General features: G+C 43.6%; 1 protein-coding gene across 1 annotated transcript in view; it reads right to left on the bottom strand.

The window, feature by feature from the left end:
* Positions 1 to 3,683: 3,683 nt before the first annotated feature.
* The window catches only part of LOC104259125 (ovostatin), a 31,214-nt gene continuing 22,382 nt past the window's right edge, over positions 3,684 to 12,515 (bottom strand). The window contains exons 27-36 of the mRNA XM_059816363.1: positions 12,110 to 12,266; positions 11,563 to 11,637; positions 10,140 to 10,305; positions 9,297 to 9,517; positions 8,636 to 8,851; positions 8,405 to 8,529; positions 8,120 to 8,210; positions 6,081 to 6,152; positions 4,731 to 4,833; positions 3,684 to 3,736 (exon numbers count right to left, since the gene is read on the bottom strand). Coding sequence (XP_059672346.1) covers positions 3,684 to 3,736; positions 4,731 to 4,833; positions 6,081 to 6,152; positions 8,120 to 8,210; positions 8,405 to 8,529; positions 8,636 to 8,851; positions 9,297 to 9,517; positions 10,140 to 10,305; positions 11,563 to 11,637; positions 12,110 to 12,266 — 1,279 coding nt within the window. The remainder of the gene's footprint in view (positions 3,737 to 4,730; positions 4,834 to 6,080; positions 6,153 to 8,119; positions 8,211 to 8,404; positions 8,530 to 8,635; positions 8,852 to 9,296; positions 9,518 to 10,139; positions 10,306 to 11,562; positions 11,638 to 12,109; positions 12,267 to 12,515) is intronic.

The following is a 12,515-nucleotide window of genomic DNA, read 5'->3' as shown; positions in this document are numbered from 1 at the left end:
CAGGAACATTATAGCAATGGGAGGGAAGACTTACCCTGTTGCTGGCTTTTGGATGGAGAGAGAGAGAGACCCAAGACTTGTGACAAGAAGCCAAACTGGAGACCACAGTCGTGACCCTAAGCAGGAGCACACACAGAGGCAGGGCTGTGGTGTAAGAAGGGAAGCAGGGGTAGGGGGTGGAGTGCTGACACATTGCCTGCTCAGCTTTCTACAAAAGCTCCCAAGATTTGCAGCATGGCTCTCTGATGTAGCTGAGCTGCATACATGCCTTGCTGAAAGGGACAGTGCATTTTTTCCTGCCTGCTTCCTACTGCTTCTCTAACCTCATGGTAAGCCTGTTCAAGCAGACAGAAGAAAGAATCACAGAATCACAGAATCACTAAGGTTGGAAAAGACCTGTAAGATCATCGAGTCCAACCATTAACCAAGAAACACCACCATGCCCACTAAACCATGCCCCGCAGTGCCACGTCCACACGTTCCTTGAACACCTCCAGGGATGGTGACTCCACCACCTCCCTGGGCAGTTTATTCCAGTGTCTCACCACTCTCTCAGGAAAGAAATTTTTCCTAATATCGAGTCTAAACCTCCCCTGGCACAACGGCCATTTCCTCTTGCCCTGTCGCTAGTCACTTGGGAGAAGAGACCAACACCCGCCTCTCTGCAACCCCCTTTCATGTAATTGTAGAGAGCAATGAGATCTCCCCTCAGCCTCCTCTTCTCCAGACTGAACAACCCCAGCTCCCTCAGCTGCTCCTCATAAACATACTTTTCCCCCCTATATCTTGTCAGTTTTGGGTTGGGTCCCTATCCCTGACCTGCTCTCTCTGGGGTCAAGTTGAGCACCTCTCTAAGCGTCAGGAGAGCATGGATGGGAGCAAAGGCAGAAAAAGGTGAGCAGGACCAAGACTATGCTGTTCAGGAACACCTACCTGTTAGGCTGGCTTAACTGCAAAGTGATTTGGGGTCCCAGAGGACTGGGGTCCCATCAGTAACTTCTTTAGAAAAAGCTTCTCTTCTCTATGAAGTTGCAGCCTCCTGCCTTTGGCTTTTATCCATGAAGGCACCTGAGCAAAGGTCGGTTCACAAGGACTGTCCAAGACAAGATCAGTGACTGGTTTTGCATCCCCACAATCCCCTCACTCACAGAGGTGGCAAGGCTTGTAATGAAGGGTATTGTATTTGACTAAACCCAAGACAGCTGTAATAACCCAAATCATACTGGAGCACAGGAACCCTACTGCATGTCTGAACTTGCAGAAAACTCTGAGCAACCTGCCAAGAAACACCTGTACTGAGAGTAACAGAATGATGAGTAGGCTCCTTGTCTGTAGGTATGTGTACATATGCATATGTTAGTGTGTGACTCACAGGAGAAAACCTCCTGCAGAAAAATATTGCTTCACACAATGTGGTTGGAAGTCCAGCACATAGTCCCCAGCATTGCACTTTTGTTGGTCAGGAACAAGTGGCACATTATTGTCCTGGATGCAGCAAGAAAGGTGATGTCAGTAAGCCTTTGCTGACCTTTAAGCTTTAGATTCTGGGATCTTGTCTCAATGGAAATACTTGGTGCTAAATCATTTTACAGTTCTTTTTTAAAAGTATGTGAAAGCTGGTGAAAGACATAAAGATGAAAGGAAGTTGTTTGGGGGATGATAGATTATATTTTTACAGCTTTCCTGTAAAATGTCCTTAATTTCTTTTTCTCCCACCCCTTGAGTCTTTCCCTAGGGAACCTCCTGGATGATTGCCTTTTACAGTGCAATGAAGGACCTATGCATGATTGCTTTTGGCTGCAGGGAGAACTAACATTTAGTAAATTGTTTGGAACTACAGCAGTAAGTACAGTGCAGACCTGATGGACAGGTCTGCCTGCAGGTCTGGGTGTCTTCTGTTGCCTGAGTCATGAGTCTTGATATGCTGCTCATGGTTGTACCTCATCTTACAGAGCCCGCATCCCTCAGGCCAATCCTGAGGTCCTGGGAAGAAAGCAGGGATTCTTCCTTTGCAACTGTCTCCTGCTTTGAGTTGCAGGTTTCTACTGGGTGGTTCTGCTTAGAACAGGAGGTTTCAGTTGGTGTCCTCCACAGGTCCATTCCAAACCAATATTTATGTGCTTCTACAGCTTCCAAATTTCTTTTGCATCTTTCTGGGATTACATTGAGCCTGTGGGTCTCGGTCACAGCTGGCCCTTAGCACAAAGGTTCCTGCACTGCTCAGTGCAGTAGGATTAGTTTCACTTGAGCCATCTCTGGGCAAGCCTGACACCCTACTGAACAGTGCTCTCAGGGTTTAAGGGCTGCTCCTCTTCTACCACCTCATTGTGCTGCTGTGTGGTCTGCCTCACAGCAGGCACACTGCTGTTGAGTAAAGCCTTTGTAGGAATCAAAATCTGCTTTGAGAAGCCCATTTTCATGATAAATAAGCTAGTCTCTTCCAAGACTCTGACTAGGACTATGTCTAACACCCTGGCTGAAGAAACAGCAGCTCAGCGATATGACTCAATTGGCAGATGTCTGCTCAGGTTGTTATGGATATGTGGTTGGTTTCTGTGTCCTTCCACCAGTGTGATCTGCTCGAGATGAAAGTTGTGTCAGGTCACCGCAGACTGTGAGGGACAGTAGCCACAGTGTGTGGCTGTCTGCTGTAACCTGTTCACTGAGTGCAGAAAGCACGACAGGAAATTTCTTGTGCTTTGCCACCCCATCATAAGCTCCTTGTGGCTCTCTTCATTTTTCACTCCCTCCAAATCTTCTCTTTTTTCTCCCGCCAAGGGCTCCTTTGGATCCACCATTCCTCCCTAATCCCTTTTCAAAGAGTTTCTGTGTTACGGCTTTCTAGTTTCTCCTACCGTTAGGCTTTGGTAGCAAGCTTCCATCACACAGGCCAGGGGCCCAATCCTGTCTGTGCCACAAGATGTCACTGATGTCAGGATGTCATTGTCATTGATTGACCTGTCCAAGGCATGAATTTTTCAGCTTATGAAATACCTTACAACATCCGGTTCTAGACACAACAAGGAGTGGAGACTGGGACACACAGCATTGCCAATCAGAAGGTTTTATTACAAAGAGCAATAAAATATGAGATGTTAATCTGAAGAAAAACTTTCTGTCTAAATAGAGGCAAAAACTGCATACAAGTTGTCTTCCTGTGACTAGAATTCTGACATCTGTAAATTATTCAGTTCAATCACTGAAAAAGTTGAGGATCAAAGTAGTTTCTTCAGAATCTTCCTTCAGGATAAATGGAAAGATCAAAACAAATAAAATCTACAAAAGCAGCAGCAGCAGATTATTCTAATCTTGGATTTCTTAAGAATCTGTGGCCAAGAATACACGTTTCAGGAGTTTACCTTTATACAAAGCTCCCACTGGAATATAGGTCATGAATTTCCAAAAAGATGGATGGTCAGGGTTAACAATTGCACAGTATCTCCCTTGTTAGGAAAAGCACTTTATCTGGAGTTTCTGATCCACACTGACCCCAAGCTCTTTTGAAGTGTGGGCCAGAATGGGTCATTCTGATCTACTGCAATTTGGGATTTGCTTATTCCTGATTCTTCTACGTGCTTTTCATTGCCCTCCCAGAAACAACCAAGTCTCTTATCCTCTTCTTCCTCTACAAATGCTTGCCTGATACCTTCTGAACCATTACCTCTTCTGGCACATCTCTGATTTCAGTTTGAAGGTGGGGAGCAGGGTGTTTTGTATTCTGCAAGGGCATATTCATCTGGAAAGAAGAAAGGAAGATGACATTTGCATGAGAGTGAGAAATCATTCTGACCCCAGTCCATGTACACCTTTGATTAACACATTATGAACCAGAAAACATCTGAGAGATTTTTGTGGTTGTCTTCCAGTTGTCAAGGCACCCAGTTGCAGGGGTGCACAGTCAGAGCCCAGTGCACTCCTCTGGTCGTGTTTGTCAGGACACATCATTGCTGTGACGGCGCAGGATGTGGATCAGGTGGCAGAACATGCACTCCAGGGTCAATTCTCTGGATACTGCTGCTCATCTGCTAGGATGCAGTTCCCAAAGGTTGTGCCAAGCTTGAGAAAAGCATGGGGGAACCTGAGCTGCAGTTTTGGTAACATAAATTCCACAACTGGATAATGGCTGATGCAATTTTTTCCTTGAGGCCAGACTGAGAAAGGTGATCGGGCATTTAATTTTCTAGTGAGGTGCTTAAACTCCTGTTGGGTTCAGTGGGACTGTCATCTCTACTCAAGTATTTAAATTCCACTAAGGAACAGTTCTGTGACTGCAGCCTGCTATGGCAATATAACACAAAAATACGAGATAAGCCACATCAGGGAAGTCAGGAACACTGCTGTTTTGAGTTATTGATTTTAACCATTGTGGTCAAACTGTAGAAAGTAAGTGGAACCACACTTCTTTCTGTATGTAGTTTGTAAGAAAGCAACTCTTGATGTATAACTTTCTAATCTGTTTTATGTTGAAATGAAGCAAGAAATGAAAAGAGAGGGGGACAGAAACTGTCTATGCCTCTGCAAACCCTTTGCAGTCTTTTTATCAAAAGCAGCAGAACTGCTAGCTTGCTCTGCATTTGTCTCTCCTGAGAAACAAAGGCAGCAAATGGAGAAAAGTGAAGAGAAGCTTGCACAGAGAGAACAAGGGAAAATCCACTGTCCGCACCTTGTAAATGCTGAGATCAAATACCTTGATTTTGCAGGTTTTGCTCCAGCCTACTGAGGTCACCTACCTGTTTCGTAGTAATCGTACATATGTACTGGCACTGGTTTAATATCTGAGACAGGCAGGCTTTGCTCCACACTGAAGGAGAAGCTGATTTCCTTCTGGGAGACCTGGAAATGGCAAGACAAGAAAATGCATCAGACTTTTTTCTTTTTGTATCTACCCCCGAGGCTAAGGTTGAACAGATGCATTTCTGGGTTGGACTGGGTGACAAAGTGCTATTCTACAGTTCTCTCCAGATTGTAAACTTGATGTCAGATCAGATAATTGTTTAAAAGCTGTTGCTAAATTTGTTTTGTTGCTAAAGTTGTGTGGTTTTTTCTTTCTTCCTCTTCATATTTCCATTGCCAGTTACCCCAACCATTCCCATTACTGCGGCTTTCAGCACATCAGCATTCATCCTCTCCCTGAAAGTTGCTGTTAGTTTCTTTCCTTGCCTTTTCCCAGCTAAAATCACCTTCAGCATCCCTATGGTTCTTCTCCCCACTTTTCTCTCTTTAATCACATTGAACTCAAGATCCCCATCCTCCCCTGAGTTCCTTATTCCACACTCTTGCAGTCAAATGTCCCAAACTTTCCTCCTTGCTCATCTTCCTCAGCTTCAAGCTTTCCCCTGCATGCCTGGGACTGTGCCCCTGCTCTCTTCTCCCTTTGTCCTTGTTTTTGTCTTGCTGATCTCTTTATAGGAATGGAGCCATGGACAGGGGCTCTGGAGAACTTTCTGCATCACTGGTGCCTTGCTGGGTAAACTTCTCATGTCTCAACATCTCAGCTTCCCTGTGAATTCAGAATACTGACTCCAATCCTCTTTATTAGATCCTCAGAGACCAACTAATAAAAATCAGTGTTTGAGAGGTAGATATTATTACTATTTATTTTTGCTTCCTCTCTCCTTCCCTTCTTGGTATTTTAAGATCCCTTGTGTTTTGATTTTCATCTTTGTCCTCTCTCGTTCCCTTTATTAATGTCAGTGGTGTGGGAGGGCTATTATTTTCATAGAGAAATCTCTCTGAAAGGGAGGGAGTGTAAAACACTCTCTGATCAACTGATGAAAGCATCGCTTAGAGGCTGAAGAATATTATGTAGACTGTGAACTTTTGCAATATGGAATGCAACTTAGCTATGTTTGTGAAATGCTATTTAATCATACAGCATTCTTCAGAAAAAGTGATAAGAAATATGTATCTCCTCAGTGTAGACTACAACTGCTGTGTATATATATTTGATGTTGGACTGAGTGAAGTCGCTTTATGTTTTTAAGACATGTGTATTGCTAATCTGCTATTAATGAGATTATTCTTTCAACTGTTTTAAACTTCCAGTTTAATAAAACCAAAAAGGAACCTCCCAAACTTACCTTCTGAAGGTAGAAGAGGATGTGGTTGTTCTTGATGTCTACGCGATCCACAACAGAATTCCTGTACTGAAGCTTTAAATAAGGCAAATGATAGCAATGTTAATATAGGAGACTTGCCAAGGAGACTTACAAATAACTATTCGATAGCAAAATGTCTAAAGTGGCTGCCATGCTCCTGTTGTGCCACCCTGACATCTCGTGGCCAAAATAGGAAATGGAAGTTGAGTATTTTCATAACATGATGAGTGCAAACCAATCACAATGAAAAATGGTTTTACTGGTCAGCTTTGCTGTGTGTGACTTTCATCATTAACTGGAGTGCTTTCATATCAAAGAGAATTCACAATTACACGACTATTTCTGCAGCTCAAGCTGACTCACTTTCTAGTGCATTCTATATTTTAAGAACCAAAAGTTTAAAAAAGTTTTTTGTGCATGAGCAAAATTATTTTACTATAAAAATACACAAAAATAAGATATTTCACTTGTTAAAAAACAGCTATTTTTTTCCCCCATATATATAAAGGAGTACATATAAAGTACGTATAAGCACATAAAGTATATATAAAGTACACATAAAGAGGAGTAGGATGCCAAACAGTGTAACATCTCAATGGAAAAATCTTCCAAAGGAAAGTTATGAATTTTGTACAGTTCTAGTAAAAAAAGAAATTCATACTTGAATGCTGAATGGTTATAAATGCACCTAGCTATAAGTAGACTCTACAACAAATTGCATCCTTCTTTTCATCCTTTTGAAGATTAAGGCTCACGACTTGAAGATAATGCATCTGTTGCAGAACCTAAATTGCAGTAGGATCTGAAATGAAGTGCTTATCAATGCTCTTCCCAGAATTGTCATCACTGTGACCAAATTTCTGCATAATAAAGGAAGAACAATACCCACTTTTTCTTTCTTTGTTAAACTGCGCCGTAGAGGAAGGAATAACTGTGTCAAAGGGATAACATTGCAAAATGCCCATTTGAGCAATTTAACTATGACAGAAGTATTTCTTACATAGATTCTGTTAGGTTGTGTGATTAAAGGCTCATCCACACCAACACAGAGGAGCACAGAGGAACAAGGGCAGGTGGTGAAACCCCAGTAACCTGAGCAGAGCCACCTGAGCACCCTGACCTGGCTCCCTCCAGGGCTGCCACAGGGCAGTGACCAGCCCCATTTTTGGGGAGTGAGACCCATCGGGTGAGTCAACAGCAGAGTATCCCTGGATCACCCTGCTGACTTAAGGGGAATGCTGCCTACAAGGGCATGGGGCTGAGTATGGGATGCTGTCACTCGAGAAACAGGATGTTTAGGAGAAGAACCAGAAGTAGCAAAGGGAGGGATAAAGTCTGACTGGGAGGAAAAAGGGTGGGAAAATGGGATAAAAGGGTGGGAAAATGGGATAAAAGGGGACGGTCGCATGTAAACAGGTTGGTGGTCAGTACACTTGTCTGGCCATGCCCTGCACCTGGTCACCACAGTCTCTCCTCTCTTCTTATTAAAATCTGTTCCTGATTATTTTCCTGGGTGAGGGGCTCTCTGTTCTGTGTGCACGTGTGTGTATGGAGTGCAAGCCACTGAAGAGAGGACCACAGATCACAGGGACCATGTGTCCGGGGTGCCAGCATCTTGAAAGACCGGACTTCAGGCCTGTTGTGTGTGGGTGTCAGTGGGTGGTCGCTGGTGAATATAAAGCTGGACTAGCTGGTGAGTAAGTTAAGTGGCTTGGCAGCCACCTACTGAAGGAGGCATAAGTCTGGGGCAAATACTGAAGATACCAGAGGATCTGAGCTGGCTATGGGAGGGACCAGGAGGTGCAAGTCTGTTACTGGGGAGACCATAAGGTCTTGGGGGCAGATACCAGTCAGGCCATTGGGCTGGACCAGCTAGCGGAGACTCATTTGTGTGTGTGTGTGTGTGTGTGTGTGTGTCTGCGTAAGGCGACTGGGGATCCAAACCCAGCTGCTGCAGAGACTATTTTTATCAACTTCCTATGTTTTCAGGGTTTACCATTCACTTTGCTCCCATTCTTTACCTTTTCCAGGGACGATCTTACAGGAACAAAACCTGAGAGCATCTTCACATCAATAATAGCCATGTTGGAGACTTTGCGGTTTCCTGTGTAACTAAAATGAGAAAAGTTCTGTTAGTCTGGTCTGCAAATAGAGAGGAGACCAGTGAATGACATTTTCATCTCCCAATGATTCCATTTGTCTTCCTGCAGCTGCACAGTAGCAGTTAATTGCCTGTATTTAAATCCTGCCTTGGATGCTTTACCAAACTGCGAATGCAAGGAGGTAGGTCAATAAGTGGAAGTTACCTGGCGGAGAGGACAAGGTCAAACTTTGGTGGGAAGTTGCTTGTGCAGGATACATTGGCTGGCTGTACACAGAGAGAAAATCCTGCAACTTTTTTTGGCAAATGGATGTTGTATCTCAGGGTGGTCTAAAAGAGATGGGAAGTGCGAGATGGTCACAGACTTATAGGCTTTTGTGGCTTTGGCATGAGGTATGGAGGGGAATGAGGTATAGAGGACCCCCTGCTCACTTACCTGCAGGTAGACACAGCCAGTGCCATTCACTTCCACACTATAATTCCCTGGAATAGTGGGTAAGGAAGCCTGCTGCAGTAAGAAGCGGTTCTTGTTATTCACCTGGAAAGTCTTACTGGGGGACTCCATGAAGTTGACTTTGACTGTGTTAAGACTTTGTTTAGAGAAGGTGAGGTATCCATACTGGGCTAAAGCTTGGATAGCAACAACAGTGTCCTGAAAAGAAGAACATGATCCCTAATTAGATAGATACCCAGCTGTAAGATGGTGTGTGAGATTAGCACAGCACCTATTTCCCTGATGCTTTGTCAGTGCTAATAAATGGAGGGGGATTTTGTGAAGAGCTAAGGAGACAAGATGCAATTTCTGGGGCAATAGCTTTGAATTATCCCAGAAAACCTGGGATAATGCTGTGTCAACAGTGACTGCTGTCTAGTGCTAACTTGAAACTCAGGTAAATTCCCATTTCCTAAAGCTAAAATATGTATGAAGCTGCCTATGAAGAGCCTGATGTGCCCTGGCAAGGAGACTTATGCGAGCACTGTTTATCAAATACTATTCAAACGAATACGCAGTCAGGAAGATACGTCATACTATCGAGATCCAGCTTGCAGGCTGGACTGCTCCCAGAAGCTTTCTTTTTACCGCACCCAGTTGTTACCTGGCTGGAGGAGAAACCGCCATACGGGTTCTGTTGCTTGACAAGCCAGTGCACAATGCGAGAAATGTAAGTTAAGTCTTCTGGAGTGAGTTTGGCTTTGTTGAGCAAAGCCAGGAGCACATAGCTGGTCATTTCAATCTCAGCAGAAGGGGCACGGGAATAGAAGACAGGGAAATGATCTGCTGGTGGCTTATTTTGTCTCTGCCAATGAACTGAACCACCTGAAAAGAGAAAAGTGGGGTGTAAAAAGCATGGAAAAATGACTTGCTGGTTAATTCACTACAGTATCACGTGGGAAAAAGGCACAAAATCCCCTCTCTGCCTTTACCCAAAAGCTTTTTCAGCCATCAGTGTCCTGAACTGGGTAAGTTTTAGTTCCAGGATGGAAAATAAAACAGGAAGGGAGGGAAAGGGAATTAATAAAAGAGGGCCGTATAAGTCAAAGAGGGGTTGAAGTGAAGGCAGTGCAGCAGAAGGATGCTAAGGCAGTCGCGGACAGGAGCACATGACATAGTCAAGGGAATGGGGTTTGTTCAGCAGGTAGAAGAGCAGGCTAATGGGGAAACTAGGTACAATCTTCCACTACCTTGGACTGAGAGTTCCAGGGGTCTCTTCCCACCTACATTATTTCGTAATTCTAAGAAAATCAGGCCACAGACCAACCTTCTGTGAAGCCAAATGTGACAGACAGAGAAGTTCATAGAGATCAATTCAGTAGCATAGCAGGCATGAAATGGAAAGGGAGCAGCATGAATGACAAAACTGTTCATGAAAATAGCTTACATCATACCACAGGCCATTCCAGCAGCTGTATTGCCCGTATCATGGCCATACTGCACTTACCATCTCTGGTAGCTGTATTGTCCAGCTTCTCAAGGAAGAATTGGCGTCTTTCCTTTTTGTCAGCCAAGCCATAAGCATAGGCAAAGAGGGCCTGGTTATACAGGTTGTGGACCCCATTGCCAAATGCAGTCTCCAAACAGTTCATGCCACTCTGAATGACAGGATGCTAGGAATGCAAAACATAGTAGAGTTGTCAGGTACTTGGATTTGTGTCTCAGCTTCTCTTTAAATACTTCCAGCACTGCTTAAGCTGCCGTCACTGACCCTTCATGCTAAAAATATACATGATCAATGGCACGTTTAAGCGCCTACAGTGTGTATCCTGTAAAAAATGTCCTTCCAGTGGTGCTGCTTTCTTTCTGCATTTATTTAGAGGCAGTATGGCTGGACTAACAGAGCACTGGTTCTTTTGCAGGTGAATACTTTGTCCCTTGGTTGCTTTAGCTCTAAAATGTGGATTCTTTTACAGAACTATGTAAAGCGTATGGAGACCTCTTGATGAAGCAGGTTCTCTCAGATGGATGTTATTACTCATTTGCTAGCTGTAGCTTCAGCCCTTTTAGCCTTATAATCCCTGTGAGCTCTACTTCAGCTCAGACATCACCAGCATGCTACTAACCATGCCCTGTCTGTGCAGCTTCACTTATAGAGGTGGCACCAGGTTTTGGAGCTTCTTATGAAGATATTTGGAACTAAATTCATGTTGCTGAAGAACTGTTTGATTCCACACAATCTTTTTATCCTGCCGGTGTCAGGTACTTAAATGATGCCCCATACCACAGTATCTGAGGGACCTGCAAAATTCAGCATGCCTAGAAAATATTTGTCAGATTGGGAACAATTCTCATCTTCCCCATTTTACAAAGAACAAAAAAATCAGCAAAACAACAGGGTCTCAAGAATATGCAGAAAGTGTATTACAGACAACAGAACCCCGCTCTCACTCCCCCGTGCCTAGCAAGTATTCCAACCAGCAGCTCATTGTTTCCTTCCGTTATTAACAATGACATAGGGAAATGGAAACACAGCTTGGATCTAAATGCACAGAGAGAGTTTGTAGGACTAAAGATTTGGATAGCTTGGACTTTGGACTGGGCAAATTCAGAGAAAATTCCAAACTGGACTCTGGATGGAGCTGGCAAATGCAGTCTGGATTTTGCACCTATATAGACTATCATTGTTTGACACAACTAGATTCCTCGGGGATTTTTCAAATAAATCCATAGTGAGTGGATACATAACTGATTTGTAACAGTCATGGCAATGGCAGGGTTCTGGAACCAGATTTCCTCAGCTGACCCTACTGTCCTAAAATCAGTATTTACCACATTGTTAAAGAATACGGATGTGAGGACTATGACTTGTGCACTGTTTGACAAATGGCTGACTGGACTAATAGAGCATAACAGCATCAAATACCTACCGCAGCAGAGTGTCCAGCCTCCAGCAATGCTGCGACAACATAGGCTGTGAGTGAGTATTCACCGTCTTCTCCACCCTGAAGAAAAAACAAGCAAAGAACAGGTCAGTACAGATGTCCTAGAAAGAAATAAAATATGAATCAAATCATAGTTCAGATATGAGTTAGATTTGAGATCAGATGTAATTTCTGTCTCCCTGTGTGCACAGGAACAAGAAGGATCAAGTTCACTCAGGATAAAGCCAAAATTATTTCATGCATTTTCTTGGCTTTTGCGCATATGCCATAAAGCACATTACAGCCTGTGGCTGAACACATAATGCAGTGGTGGAAAATAAAATCTGAGACTTCTGACTCAGAAAGTTCTGCTTTTTTCTACCTCATCGTCAATAGCAGACATAAGAGTCATGCCCTGCTTGTATATGAGAGACACGAGAGAACAGTACTAGGACAAGTAAGGGTGTGGTGATAAGCTTGCATCTGGCAGAAATGATCCAAATCAATCCCAATGCCAAGACTGGAAGTTTGGGACTATACTTCTCTCAGTTACCTTCAAAGCATTGTTGAAATGTGACCCAGCATTTTCAAAGCAGCCATCTGACTTCTGCTTGCTCGCCAGCCAGATCAAAGATTGAGACTGGACGTTGTCATCAATGTAGATGTAGCGTCTGGCTTGTGCAAATGACTTGTACACAAAGGCGGTGAGCCTGCAAGTGAGCCAGGAACAGAAAGCAGGTAAGGTGTGAACAAGACCAAGAAGTTTTAGCAGCAACTGGATATGCATAGAAAATGACATAAAATGAACTCCATAATAGCTGAGGTAAAAGAAACAAGTGTTTTGTAAGTTTTAAATACAATAGTTAAAATCCTGATATTAAAAACTGAGGTTTCTCCATTACTGAGCTGAAACCATTCTTTCAGAGCAGGGGTAAAGTATAGATACAGCTTGATGATTG

The sequence above is a fragment of the Gavia stellata genome, chromosome 4, assembly GCF_030936135.1.
Source record: "Gavia stellata isolate bGavSte3 chromosome 4, bGavSte3.hap2, whole genome shotgun sequence".
Lineage (NCBI taxonomy): Eukaryota > Metazoa > Chordata > Aves > Gaviiformes > Gaviidae > Gavia > Gavia stellata.
Note: the sequence above shows the minus strand (reverse complement) of the source record. Positions and strands in the feature narration are given on the sequence as shown.